This window comes from Mirounga angustirostris, unplaced genomic scaffold (assembly GCF_029215605.1).
Source record: "Mirounga angustirostris isolate CCGP_5_RB_7025 unplaced genomic scaffold, mMirAng1.0.hap1 SCAF_15, whole genome shotgun sequence".
Lineage (NCBI taxonomy): Eukaryota > Metazoa > Chordata > Mammalia > Carnivora > Phocidae > Mirounga > Mirounga angustirostris.
Window position 1 is genome coordinate 58902498 of NW_026991723.1, and position 14718 is coordinate 58917215.

General features: G+C 37.6%; 1 protein-coding gene across 10 annotated transcripts in view; it reads right to left on the reverse strand.

Moving 5' to 3' along the window:
• Window positions 1–399: 399 nt before the first annotated feature.
• Window positions 400–14718, reverse strand: part of RNF38 (ring finger protein 38) — a 122224-nt gene continuing 107905 nt past the window's right edge. For 9 of the 10 annotated variants that reach the window (XM_045882692.3, XM_045882690.3, XM_064579733.1 and 6 more), the window contains 6 exons: window positions 12790–12951; window positions 11920–12026; window positions 10148–10232; window positions 5489–5610; window positions 3187–3286; window positions 400–1821 (listed from right to left, as the gene is read on the reverse strand). In XM_045882692.3, coding sequence (XP_045738648.2) covers window positions 1759–1821; window positions 3187–3286; window positions 5489–5610; window positions 10148–10232; window positions 11920–12026; window positions 12790–12951 — 639 coding nt within the window. In that variant the 3' untranslated portion in view covers window positions 400–1758. Of the gene's footprint in view, window positions 1822–3186; window positions 3287–4432; window positions 4511–5488; window positions 5611–10147; window positions 10233–11919; window positions 12027–12789; window positions 12952–14718 lie in introns of all 10 variants that reach the window. The other variant, XR_010407805.1, reaches the window with a different exon arrangement.

The window sequence follows — 14718 nt, forward strand, 5'->3', positions numbered from 1 at the left end:
AACACTGAGTAGAAAACGGACACAGAGCCAACTGAAAGCTGAGTGAGGCTGGCAGCAAGTCATCACAGTCCTGACTGGGATTATGCAGCTTGCGCTACTGCAAACAAAGCAATGACCTCAACGGCAGGAAGAGACAGACAATGTTGAAGACAATAAAAGAACGAGGGAGGAATCAAAACATTGCTGGAAAAATGACTTTAAACAATCTAAATGATGCTCAATGGACCTATAAAAAAACCCCACACAGCTATGTATTATTTCAGATCAACTAAATGAAGGTCAATTCCTGTTTTACAGCATTATTTTTTATACAAAAATCAAATCTTCATTTATACTGCAAGTATTCTGGACCTGTTATATTAAATTTTTCTCTTTCAAACAAAAATTTTTTTAAAAAGCAATAAAACATCGAAGCACATCAGGTCTAAGACTTCGAGCTGTCACAGCACTTGATCCATCCTGGAAATGAGGGTTTCCATGAGAAGCACATTTACTGAGGGAAGAACTAGACAACTTTCAGAATTGGAGGTTGGCAGGTGAATCGATACAAACAGAAATACAGTTTCTTAAAACAATTTAGTTGCCTATGAGAGCTTAACAAAGAACGTATCAGAAGTCAAGCTGAATTAGCTAACAGATTTTGTTCTGGTGGAAGTAAAGGAGGTGAGACTTCATGGGACCAGCGATATTCTTAGAAATATATTACTCAAATATATTCAGAATAGACTACAATCCTAAACATTAAAAAAAAAAAAAATCACAGGTACTTCCTCTAAGAAGCTTACTGGAAATGTAAAGGAAAAAACAAGAAAGTATCAACATTCAAATCACTGATTGAAATGCTAATATTGCTAACTGATGATGTATGATATTGCACCTTCTTTTTGGAAACAGCAAGTTGGAGATTAAAAAAAAAAATTTTTTTTTTCCCACAACAGAATCAAAAAGTCCGGTTCATGGAGTGAGAAATCTGTTACACTTTTTTTCTTAAGTGACCCACTTGGGACCACCAGCGAAGAGAAGGTGACAGCTGCCTGAAGCAAAGGAAGAAGGCTTTTCTCATTCCATTCACTGGGAGGGAAGGGATGGAGTATTCAATGCTTATCGTTGATGCACCCTTAGCAATCAGTGTGCAACAGCAAACACAAGGGAAAAAACCAGTGTACAGTACTAGTGCTGTTTAAATAACACACCAGGTTATACATTGCAGCATACTTAACACTACACACACATTCTTGGTACATGCTGGTATATAGGAGCTCATCCACACATTAGCTACCATGCCCTCACACAAGTAGCTGCGCGCACTCTCTCCCACGCACAGATACATTTATCACCACAGTCATCCGCTGCATTCATTTCCACTCACAGTTTCTGAAGGCTCTATATAAGGTAGATTGCTATATCATCTGGAGCTACCACTTTTTATAAAAGCACATGCTAAAAGATCACGTCCACTGTAATCTTGCAGCAACACTCGGAATGATCACACAAAAACCAGGGAATGTTAGTGCACACACAAAATTAAGCTAAAGAAAAAGTCTTTGGAGTTCCAATCACACGGTTAGTATAACAATCCCATAATTGTGAAGACTAATTGTAAGCTTTTATAGTTGATTAAGTCACACAGTGCAAAGAAAGGTCCATTGACCCTTTTGGTAAAGGGAGGGCTGGAAGCCACACAGATTAAGTTCAATGGATAGTTCGTATATACATGTGATGAGGAACACCCAAACTAAATTTGTGCTCTTAGGTTGGTCATTCTGAATCCCGATGCACTTCTGAAGCATCAGCTCGGCAGATTGGGCAAGTACGATTTGCCTAAAACACAAAAGAGAAAACTTGTCTGAACTGTGATTTACACAATGTAACATGTGAAAAGCAATGAGCTATTTTTACTTCTCATATAGTTTTTACATTCTTTATTCCTTTAAAGTACAAAGCAATCATTTAATCTCTCTTTTTAAAAAATACACCACAAACTCAAAGACTTAGCAGCTGATGAATGATTTTTTTTTATAGGTCTGTTCCAACATATAGACAAGATTACCTATCACCAGTTTAGACAGATTTAATAACTAGCTTAAAATGACCTCTCAACAAATGGCACCACCATTTTCTGAGTTGCCAAAGCCAAAAAACTAAGTATCACCTGCTCTTACTTTCTGAACCACTTGATTCATCAAATACTCCCATCCGTACATTATAATAGCTCTCAAATCAGTCCTCTTCTTTTCATCCAGTTGCCAGTATTCCTTCTCTGTCTAGCCCAGAACATCACCATTCCATCTCAGAAATCTCTCTCCTTTTCCATTCTCCAAACGGCGGTCAGTCATCTTGATAAAACACAATCTCAGTCACAGCCTTCCACATCATTTCCAGGATCAAGTCCACACTCCCTCACACGCAATGTGACTTTACAATAAGCCAGTCACTGGCCGAATCTTTGAACATCTCTTCTCTTGCCACTCTTGCTAATCAGCCATATGCAATCTGCTGTTTTCTGATCAGTGTCTGTTCCTACACTGCAGGGCTGTGCATATATAATACTATCTTCTAAAAAGTTAAGACTCTCTGCCTTCAGGATTCGGCTTGAGCTAAACTGGGCACCCTTACTCTATGCTCACACAGAGGACTGATTCTATTTTAACTCCTCTTTCTTCCTCACCAAATTGTGACCTTCCAACCCAGTGGTACTATTTCCTAATCAGACTACTCTTAAAAAAATAATAAAGTTGACTATTTTTAAATTATTTTACCGCATATTTTTATTCTATTATAAAATATAGAATTTGTGTCCTTTGGGTATTTCATATCTACAAAAGAGAAAATGATCAGAATTAAATAAAAGCACTAGTGGTTCATTTCCCATGTAAATCTCTGACAAAGGAGGTCCAGTGAGGTCCCCTTCTAAACTCTCACAGGAAACTGCCCCAGCAAGTTGAGGCCTCATACCTATATTCCACTAGAAAGGACAGATAACTCATTTTCAAGTTTTGCACAATCACTCCCACAATGATGACTCTAGTTAATTTTTACTGGCCTTTTATCTTCATTTGCAGAAATTACTGAATATTTTGTCTCCTTACCCATCCTCCACCAAACAATGGACTTATTTTACATAAAACTATGGTCAATAACAAAGAAAATTCAGTGTTACTCTCTTCACTGATGCCATCACTTTACCTTAAGCCATTTGTCGACACACTTGGCATGGAACTCGTGGTTACAGGGTAAAACTCTAAGTAGCTGCCTTGACTCAAAATCACACATGCATACTACACACCTAAAAAAAGCAAAAAAGATCATTTAACCATAAATCCAAGTGGTTGTCTGCTTTATGACTAATGAAGCCTAGATAAAGCCATTTACCATCTCACTTTTCAAACTGTCATTTAAAGTTTATGACAAAATAATCTATCAATATCCTGAAAAAAATCATGATATTAAGACATTTAGAGTGCTTTGCTTTACTGAGAGATCATCAAGAACACTGGTTAGGGGCGCCTGGGTGGCTCAGATGGTTAAGCATCTGCCTTCGGCTCAGGTCATGATCCCGGGGTCCTGGGATCGAGCCCCACATCGGGCTCCCTGCTCCGCGGGAAGCCTGCTTCTCCCTCTCCCACTCCGCCTGCTTGTGTTCCCTCTCTGTCTCTGTCAAATAAATAAATAAAATCTTAAAAAAAAAACAAAACAAAACACTGGTTAAACATCCAAGCTATCTTAATACTGAAGACACTATTAATATTCAACAAAATGGTGTTGAAACAATCAGACCTCTATATAAAAAGAATGAAGTTGGACCCCTATCTCACATGATATATGAAAATTAACTGAAAAGTGGAACAATGGCCTAAATTAAGAGTTAAAAACTATTAAGCTCCTAGAAGAAAACATAGGGGTAAATCTTCATGACCTTGGAATAAGCAATGGTTTAGCAGAAATGACACCAAAAGCACAAGAAACAAAAAAAGTAGATAAATTGAACATAAAAAAAAAATTGTGCTTCAAAAGACACCAGCAAGAAAGTGCAAAGACAACTTACAAAATGGGAGGTGTTTTTGAAAATCGTATCTCATAAGGGAACCACTTGTATGTGTAACATATAAATAACCTCTACAACTCAATAATAAAAAGACAACCCAATTTAAAAATGGACAAAGGATATTAACAGACATTTCTCCAAAGAAGATACAGGTGGCCAATAAGTACAGTAAAATAGCTCAACATCATTAGCCATCTGGGAAATGGAGATAAAACCTTAATAAGATACAACCTCACTCCCACTAGGACAGCTAGAATCAAAAGAAATAATAAGCAGCACTGGAGAGGATGTAGAGAAACTTTACATATTGCTGGCGGGAATGTAAAATGGTGTATCCACTTTGGAAAAAACTGGAAGTTCTCAAAAGGTTAAATAAAGTTGGGGCACCTGGCTGGCTCAGTCAGAAGAGCATGTAATTCTTGACCTCAGGGTTGTAAGTTCGAGCCCCCATGCTGGTTGTAGAGACTATTTAAATAAATGAATAAATAAAAACTTAAAAAAAAAGTTAAACAAAGCTACCATATGATCTATTAGACACCCAAGAGAAATGAAAACATATATCCCCAGAAAAATTCTGTACACAACTGTTCACGATATTATTACTACTACTAGTCAAAACATGGAAACAACCTAAATGTCCATCAACTGAGGAAGGGATAAGCAATATTTGGTTATCCATACAACGGAATATTATTTGGCCATAAAAAGGAAGAAGTACTGATAGAAGCAACATGATGGACCTTGAACACATTATGCTAAGTTAAAGAAGCCATACATAAAAGAGCATATATTGTATGATCTCATTAATGTGAAATGTACAGGACAGGCAAATTTACAGAGATAAAAAAGTAAATTAGTGGGAGGCTATACTGGACTAGATAGGGTTGGGGGAAAATGGGAAATGGCTGCTAGTGGGCAAGGTGTTTCTTTTTGGGGTGAAGAAATGGTGTACATTTGAATTTGAAGATGGTTGCAAAACTCTGAATATACTAAAAACCACTGAATTGTACACTTTACATGTGAATTAGGTCTCAGTAAAGCTGTTACTGAAGATACCATAATAAGCAGAATATTTGGGTAAAAACCTCAACCTGTACATGTACGAGACTCTTCAATCTTACATAAAATATTCTAAAGTTTGAAATAGAAACCATAAAATTTCTAGGCAACCTAAAAATCCAGAACAGGACTATCGAACAGAACTTTCTGAGATAGAAACGTTCTACATCTAACACAGCATCATTAGTGAGTGTAATAAAGAAACTTAACTTTTTATTTAATTTAAACAGCCCCACATAACTAGTGGCTATCTTACCAAACAGCACAGGCCTGGAGTATGCAATAGAGACTACTTATCTTTATCAAGTTACCCTTCACTCTCAAGCTTTATTTTATAAAGGTAGAAAAAGAAATTTCAGAGTGATGTAGGAAAGATATACTTACAAAGTCTGTTCTGACTGGTGGTTGTTAGGATTGAACCGATAAGAAGGAAGCTGTTCGATATCTGCTTTAGTCAGTCCTCGAGGCTTAGCCTCTCCCAGTCGCTCTGCCAGGTTTAACAGGGCCTAGAGAGGGAAAAAGGAGACAATTTTCATCTCTCTTTAAATTTTTTTTTTTAAAGATTTTATTTATTTATTTGACAGAGATACAGTGAGAGAGGGAACACAAGCAGGAAGAGTGTGAGAGGGAGAAACAGGTTTCCCAATGAGCAGGGAGACAGATGTGGGGCTCGATTCCAGGACCCTGGGACCATGACCTGAGCCTAAGGCAGACACTTAACGACTGAGCCACCCAGGCGCCCCTAAATTTTTTTTTTAAGGATTTTATTCATTTGTGAGAGAGAGAGCGCGCACAGGCAGGGGGAGAAACAGGCCCCCCACTGAGCAAGGAGCTCGATGTGGGACTCGATCCCAGGACCGTGGGATCATGACCTGAGCTGAAGGCAGATGCTCAACCGACTGAGCCACCCAGGTGTCCCTCTCTTTAAATTTTCTATTTCAATAATCAAAAAAACCCTAAAAGCAAACAAACAAAAGAAAAACTCAACCTTTATTATGGAAAATTTTAAATATATACAATACTAGAAAAACAGTATAATGAATTTCCACATGCCTATAACCCAGGCTCAACAATTCATGACTAATTTCATCGAGTACTATCCACTCCTAAAACCCCAAATTATTTTGAAACAAAGCTAAAACATTATATTTAATTGGTAAAATCGTTCTGTGTGTATCTTTAAAACAATCTGTCTACCTCAGCACGTCTGACATTTGGGGCTGGACAAAATTTTACTGTGGGAGGGCTGTCCTTATACACTGTAGGATGTTTAGCAGCATCCCTGGCCTCTAGCTGTTGGATGCCAATAACCCGCTACCCCCAGTTGTAACAGCCAACAATGTCTCTAGATGTTGCTAAATAGCCTCTGGGAAATAAAACTGTCCCCAAGTTGAGAATCACCCTTCTAAAAAATAAAAGACATTTTAAAAGAATATAACCACAATAACATCATCACACCTAAAAAATTAACAATTCCTTAAATGTCAAATGCCTCTGATTGTTTCAATTATTTTCAAAAACTTTTTTTTTTAAGATTTATTTTTTTGTCAGAGAGTGAGAGAGAAACAGAAAGCGCATAAGTAGGGAAAGTACAGAGGGAGAGGGAAAAGCAGGCTCCCCACTGAGCAAGGAGCCCCATGCAGGACTCGATCCCAGAACCCCGGGATTATGACCTGAGCCAAAGGCAGATGCTTAACCAACGGAGCCACCCGGGCATCTCTCAAAGGAGTTAATTATTTGGGTCTGGACTGAGAAGACTAGGCCAGAGTTTATCATTAATAAAGTCTAGGTTGGAGGGACGCCTAGGTGGTTCAGTCGGTTAAGCACCTGCCTTTGACTCAGGTCATGATCTCGGGGTCCTGGGATCGAGTCCCGCATGGGGCTCCTTGCTCAGTTGGGAGCCTGCTTCTCCCTCTGCCTGCCTCTCTCTCTCTGACAAATAAATAAAAATATTTAAAAAAAGTAGTTTGTTCAAATCAGGATCCAAATAAACCCATATATTACCACTGCCTGGTATGTCTCTAGTATCTTTTTTTACTCATATCTGTTGAACAAATCAGGTCAATGGCTTGCTTGTATAAATTCCCAGTCTGAAGTTTGCTGACCGAACCTACCTCTACCCTGAGACTTGTGTTTTCTTGTCCCTTGTACTTCCTATAAATTGGTAGCTTTGACTATTTCCATAAGGCTCATCATGTCTACCTGTTATGTTAGCAGCCACTAATGGAACACTGCTTAGGTCCATTAGTCCATTAAAGATGGCAAAATGGTAATATTCTATCACTTTCTTATTTATTAGATGAAATATTACTATACTGAGCCAGTGTCCCTTATCAAACTGTACTCAGTAGCATAATTTAAATAGAAAATGCAGGAAAAGACCAGTGAGTTACTTATTTTTTGAAGTTATCACTAAGAAATCATGGATTTTAAGACCGTTAGCTTCCATTATGCTGTTATCATGCTTATTGATTTTATGCCAGTACCTCCTTTCTCCCAGTTTTCAATGGCTCTAATTACTCATTTGCTTTATCCTACAATCTGGCAGCCCTTCGTATGCTGCTTTCCCCTGTTTTTTTAGGCAGTTGCGGGGTTAAGAGAATGGCTAATAATGAAATGATGATGGACAATGAGAGAAACAGAATCAATTTCCCAAAACCTCAATAATTAATGATATGATAGTTGTGTCTTAATATGATGACCCCACAATGTTGTTTTTGGTACAGCTTATTTGGAGAATTGGGTCATCTAAATAAATTGCTCCCCTTTACCATGCACACTTCTAAGTCCCTCTAAAATGGTAAATGGTAATTTGTTAAATTTAATTGATGCCAATTACAATTAGCAGATAAAATTTAGGATATAGCTGATGTAAATCTTTTATACCTCTATTATATATACTATAGGACACTGTGGTCATTAAAAACAACTTGTAACAATTATATTCAATAAAGTATGTTCATTAAGTCCTTACTGGATGGAGGCTATAATGATAATCAAGCCTTCAATGAATTTATATGATCTAGCAACAAGATAAACTAAAGTCAGGACATGATTAATATGCATAGTTTTATAAGAACTTTACACAAAAAGGAGGGAGGGAATCGTTGAGATCTGGGAATGGACTATAAATGCTTTTCACAGAGGTAGTATTTTTAGCTAGGTCTTAAAAGACGGTTATATTTCCAAATGTAGAGGAGGGGGAAAGTTCTTAGGCAGAAGGACAAGGGTAATAAAGGCACTTGGGAAAGAATGCAGAGGATAAAAAAAAAAAAAAAGAATGCAGACGATAGATTCAAAACCAGAAAAGCAAGAGTCTTGACTGGATTAAAATATGGCTGCAAAAGATCAAACATACTTAACCCAAAGTACAGTTTAGAAAGGTATTCCAATGCCAAATAAAAAATATTTTTCTTTCTCTTTTTTTAAAGATTTTATTATTTGTGTGAGAGAGAGAGAAAGAGAGAAAAAGCACGCACAAGCGGGGGTAATGGCAGGCAGAGAGAGAAGGAGGCCCACCACCGAGCAAGGAGCCCCATGTGGGACTCGATCCCAGACCTGAGCCGAAGGTAGCCACTTAACAGACTAAGCCACTCAGGCGTCCTAAAATATTTTTCCTATGTTGGGATGGTATCACTGTTTTTCCATAATCTATTTAAGAAGAGCTGTCCTCTTCAGCAACATTACTTATGACTTAATTTTAGTACAGAATACCTAAAGAATAACCAACTCCTTTGCATGAAATTAAAGTCATGCAAGTGTAGAAACAAAACCAGGAAATTATTACAGCCCCTTTCTCACTCTAGAAATCTGGAACTGGAATCCAAAGGGCAGTGTGGTGTGATTATATAGGTAGAGGGAAAATGATGTAATACCATTTTGAAAACTATAGAGTATAGTATTTGGCCTGATCTCTTCCACATGTGTTAAAATAAAACCAAAGGTGTTTTAAGATTATGTGTGTTAAGCTTCTCTTCTCTGTCCCTAGGTTCTATTCACACTGTATAAATAGAGACTGAGTAAGGCTGGGGTGAGAAAGGTAACTAGCAGTATAAAAAAAAGTCACAAAAAAAGTTATATTGTCACTCACATTCAACAATACAAAGTTACCTTCCAACCCCTGAACTGCACCTCCCATTCCTAACCTCAAATAATATATTATATAAATATATAAAATATAAGCTACTTGACTTGCTGTCTTCTTTCATTCTGCCTTCTTCATGAACTATTGCAATCTTTTTCGCAGAGCATCTTCTTTTGCAAGCCCCCTATGCAAACCCGACACTACCACAAACCATTCAGCAATGAATACCTGATTCTAGTATTAAGTCTCTCAACTTAAACCATATTTAAGAATTTTAAGAATAAAAAAGAAAAAAGTCTCTCAAGATCTACTCTTTTATATTTACAGTTCCCATAGTTCAGAATCGCATGGTTCTATAATTTGCTCAACCTATTAAATAAGTTTTCCTTCCACTAACGTCTAACCATTCCCATCTATTCCTTCTTGCTACTAATAGAGTTTTGTAGAGTCTGATGCCATGAGAACCAAAACATTTAGCAGCTCTTTCCTCCCACAATAGTCAAAATTATGTCTCTAGCAGGGCACACATACTCAACAACAGCCAGTTGAGATTTTCAATCAAATCTCTATTTTCTCCCTTTCACTTAAAGCCACCAACAGTGTATCATGCCTCAAGAATATCCAGCCTTCCCTACCTCAATCTCATGCATGAAGCAGCTTTTCCATCCTTTAGGAACCAGCTCAAACACAATCTTTTCAGAACACCCAATCACAATTCACTGTTTTCTCATTATAACTGTATGTAATTCTAATACAGCACCAAGCCTATCTTGTTATCATAGCTATATGGTACATGTAGAAATATCCTAAGGATACTGACCACTTTGATATATTTGTATTGTGAAACATACAAAGGATATATCAAATGCATGTTTAATTAGGTGAATGAGTGAATGAGTAGAACAATACTTCTTACGCATATAACACTACCCAAACAAACTCATAGTTCACCGACTGACCTCATAATTTTCTACTTCTCCATCTTCCACGTCCAATTCAAAGCTGAAAGTTGGGCCCACTGCAGGTGGCACTGGGAGCATTGATCTGCAGTGAAAACAACCAACACTAGCATTGATACATTGGTACATTACTTCAAAGAACAGTTTGGGAAGAATAAGGTTAATGCTAAAAGAATAAAGAATGGTCAGTGTTAATCAGTGGCAACTCTTTAAAGAAAAGGACTTTACTAGAGATAAAAACTGACATTAAAAAAATACAATTCACAATAGCATAAAAAAATGAAACATCAGGGATTAATTTTTTTTAAAGATTTTATTTATTTTATTTATTTGAGAGAGAGAGAGCGAGCACATGGGGGGGGGAGGGTCAGAGGGAGAAGCAGACTCCCTGCTGAGCAGGGAGCCCAAGGCGGGACTTGATCCCGGGACTCCAGGATCATGACCTGAGCCAAAGGCAGTCGCCTAACCAACTGAGCCACCCAGGCGCCCCATCAGGGATTAATTTAACAAAACACCTGCAACACCTATATAATTAAAAACTAAAAATACTACCAGGAAAAATTTTTAAAAAATTAATAAATAGAGAAATATACTGTTAAGCAGACTAGAAGATATCAATTCTCTTCCAAAACTGATCTATAAATTTCATGCAACCCCTACTAAAATCCCAGCAAACTCTATTTTAGTAGAAACCAATCTGCTGATTTTAAACTTTACATGGATCATGTAAGACTTTAAATAATCTTAAGAACCAAGTTCTGATACCATCTGATTTTAAGACTTATAATACAGCTAAAATTATCAAAATAATGTGGTATAGGAACATGGCCCTCTGTATAAAGACATTTCCTAGTCTTCTTAGAAGGTAATTACAGATTTGAGACTGAATTCTGGCCAGTGGGAAGTAGGCAGGAGTAATACATGCAACTTTTATGAAAGTATCCTTGAGAGGAGGCAGGTAGGCAGAGAGATCCATTTTCATTTTTGCTAGTTGGAGTGTAGATATAATGGCTAGAACCCAAAGAGCCAACTTCAATCATGTAGAGAAAGCCATAAAATTTTGAACATGGTAGAACCATTCCTTAATTATGGGGCTAACAATCCCTGAACGGCCTACTTCTGAACTCATTAAATGAGAGAAATTCAAAACTATCATGTGTAACCCTTGGGCATTTGTTACAAACTTAACCCTAACAGTATTTCTAAGGCACAGAAATGACTTATCTGTCCCTCTTTCCTTGGGAAAGCAGCAACATCAAAAGCTGGATATTCGGGGCACCTGGGTGGCTCAGGTCATGATCCCAGGGTTCTGGGATCAAGCCCCACGTCGGGCTCCCTGCTCGGCGGGGAGTCTGCTTCTCCCTCACTCTTTGCCCCTCCCTGCTGCGTGCATGTGCGCACTCTCTCGCTCTCTCTCAAATAATAAAGTAGTAAAAAAAAAAAAAAAAAAAAAAGCTGGATATTCAAAGGTGGCTAGTGATCACAGCTGTAAGAGAGGCAAAAATTGTAAACTTTTCTACCTTTTGATTTTTTAACCTTATGACCTATTTTCTGGCTCACAAATTTCTTCCTCTCCCACTTCTCCCTTGTTCTTGGCTCTTCTCTTTATTTCACCCTTACATAGTTCCCCATCCCCACCCCTTAACATTAAATAAAAACAAATATCTAACACACCCTAAATCATATGTCACATAGAAGATATTCATAAAAGAAAGAGAATGTCAAGGGCATCAAAATTCAGAATTCACTAAAATGAGAAAAACAGAACTTACAATACATATGGTAGTAAGCTGGGATGATAAGGGGGAGGTGGTATTGGCTGCTGGGATCGATATCTACTACGTCCTGTGAGCCTCCGAGGCATAAATGGAGGATAAGGCTGTAGGAGAAAAATGTTAAAACAATTTAAGATCATTCTACTTTTGTAACTATTTATTCTGTCGAATGATCTCTCTTCCTAAAAAACCTACAAAATTCCTTACTATTTAAGTAACATTTGGTATTTATTAAAAGCATAAATACAACAACTAGTTTAAAAAATACACTTAGTTGTATTTTTTAGTGGTTGGGGCAACTGGGTGGCTCAGGCAGCTTGGCATCTGACTCTTGATCTCGGCTGGGGTCAGGATTTCAGGGATCAAGTTCCACATCAGGCTCCGAGCTTAGCGTGGAGTCTACTTGTCCCTCTCCCTCTGCTTGCACCGCCGCCGCCACCCCCGCCCCCAGCTTTCTCTTTCTCTCTAGAAATAAATAAAATCTTTAAAAAAAGAAAATACACTTAGGTGATTTTTATTTATTTATTTATTTTAAAGATTTTATTTACTTATTTGACAGAGACAGACACAGAGAGAGAGGGAACACAAGCAAGGGGAGAGGGAGAGGGAAAAGCAGACTTCCTGCCGAGCAGGGCCCGATGTGGGGCTCGATCCCAGGACCCTGGGACCATGACCTGAGCCAAAGGCAGACACTTAACGACTGAGCCACCCAGGCACACTTAGGTGTATTTTTAAATACAATTTTCCAACCAAATGCTTTCAAGAATACATTTAAAATTCTAAATATGTAGAGTTACATAGAAACAACTCAAAACAAGTAAGTTATCAGAGCAAGTAATAGATTAATAACCATGAATGAAAACTTACTACTCCGAAGGACACCTCCTGATGCAAAGGATCATGGGTTAAGAACTGCAAAGGAGCTGATGGAGGTAATGTTGGGGGATGGGCTGATGGAGGGTAAGTAAAACCTCCTACTGGAAGATGCTCTCCTAAGAGTTCCACTTCATTTTCTATCCTTTGCAGAGGCTGAGGGAGGAAAAAAGCAAACTAATATATTAATATACTACCAGTGTTTAGACTATGTTTTAGAATAAAAATTAACCCCCCCCCAAAAACACCTTTAAGGTCATGTATTTCTTGATGTTTACACCAATCTAAATTTATACATGTGGACATACAGACTATAGTAAAATCTTCCTATCTTTAATTGGATTTCAGTAAAAAAAATCTCTGAAACAGGTCATTAAAACATTTCTGCTATCCATTCAAAGATAACATTTTACTATTTGAAATTTCTCTTAAAAAGGAGACTGAAAGTATATGAAAGTTAAAATTGCTTTTTAGTCATGATACACTGACCTACTCATAAAATTTTTTCAGACATTTAATTTTTAGTATATGAAATTAAGCAGGTGTATATTTATAAATCAGAACCAGGGCTAAATGGGATAAGATAGAGCAGGCATGATGCTATATTAGAAAGCTTATGAGCTTTGGCATTAGACAGATTTGCTGTTGTCACTAATCAGCCATGTGACTTTTATATAAATAACTTAATATGAACCTCAATATTATCTAGAGGACTCACAGGTTCACTGCCTACTTCAAAAGCATGCTATGAACACTGAGACAATGTACAAAAGCAAAGCACACAGCATGTTTCTTCTTGACAATAGTTTTACTGAGATATAATTCACATACTATAAAAAAATCACCCTGCAAAAGGATACAATTCAGTAGATTTTAGTAGTTCACACAGGACCTGTGTGAACATCACCACTATTTAATTCCAGAGCCCCCCTCCTCCTCCAACCCGTACCCATTAGCAGTCCACTACCCCATTTTTCCAGTCCTGCCCAAGCCCTGGACAATCGCCAATCTACTTTCCATTTCTACAAATTTGCCTATTTAGGACATTTCATAAGTATGTGTCATTTGTATCTGGCTTCTGTCACTTAGCATAATGTTTTCAAAGCTCATCCATCTTGTAGTTTATCAGTATTTCATTCCTTTTTATAGTTGAAAAATGATTCACTGCATCAGTTGATGGACATCTGAACTCCGCTTTTTGCTGTTAGGAATAATGCTGCTATGAACATTTATGTACATATTTTTGGGTATCCGTTTCTCTTAGGAACATGTATTCTTCAAAGTTAGTCTGACTTCCTCCTGAAGTTAGACAATATCAACACACTGTTCACTATTCAAACAAAATTTCACTTTAGTTTGGGAGCTTATATATGCTTGAGAGAAATCCCAACTGCTGACACTATGACACCATAAGTGAACCTAAGTTCTGATTTGGCTATGTGACTGGACCTTTTAAAGGATTCCAAACTCAAACATAAGTGATAGCAAAATTTTGTTTTAACCTTGAATTCTCAGGTACTGGAAGCTAAGGAACATCCTGGCATCAATCCTGCCCTGATTCTAATAGAAGATTTTCTTGTAGAAGTAGTTATAACTTTTTGGATTAGCCAAACTTCTGTCCTAATTGGCTTCTATAGTTGTCAGAAGAGTATCCATGTGAAGTTCATCTCTACCTGAAACCCAGCATGGTGTATAAATCCTTAGTAAAGGATGGTTAGGTTCTGCTAGAATACATGGTCAAGTTCCTTTCACAGGATGGAAATCTTCTCCCTTAACCATTCCATATGTTCTCTTACCTGTTCTTCCTGAATGACAGTTCAGCTGTTTAACTTGGCCTGTCCAAAAAACATCTGGGCCTCCTTCCTGTGCCCTCCCTTCCACTTCTACAGTGCTTATACCTCCTCTAACCCCAATATGCCTCTC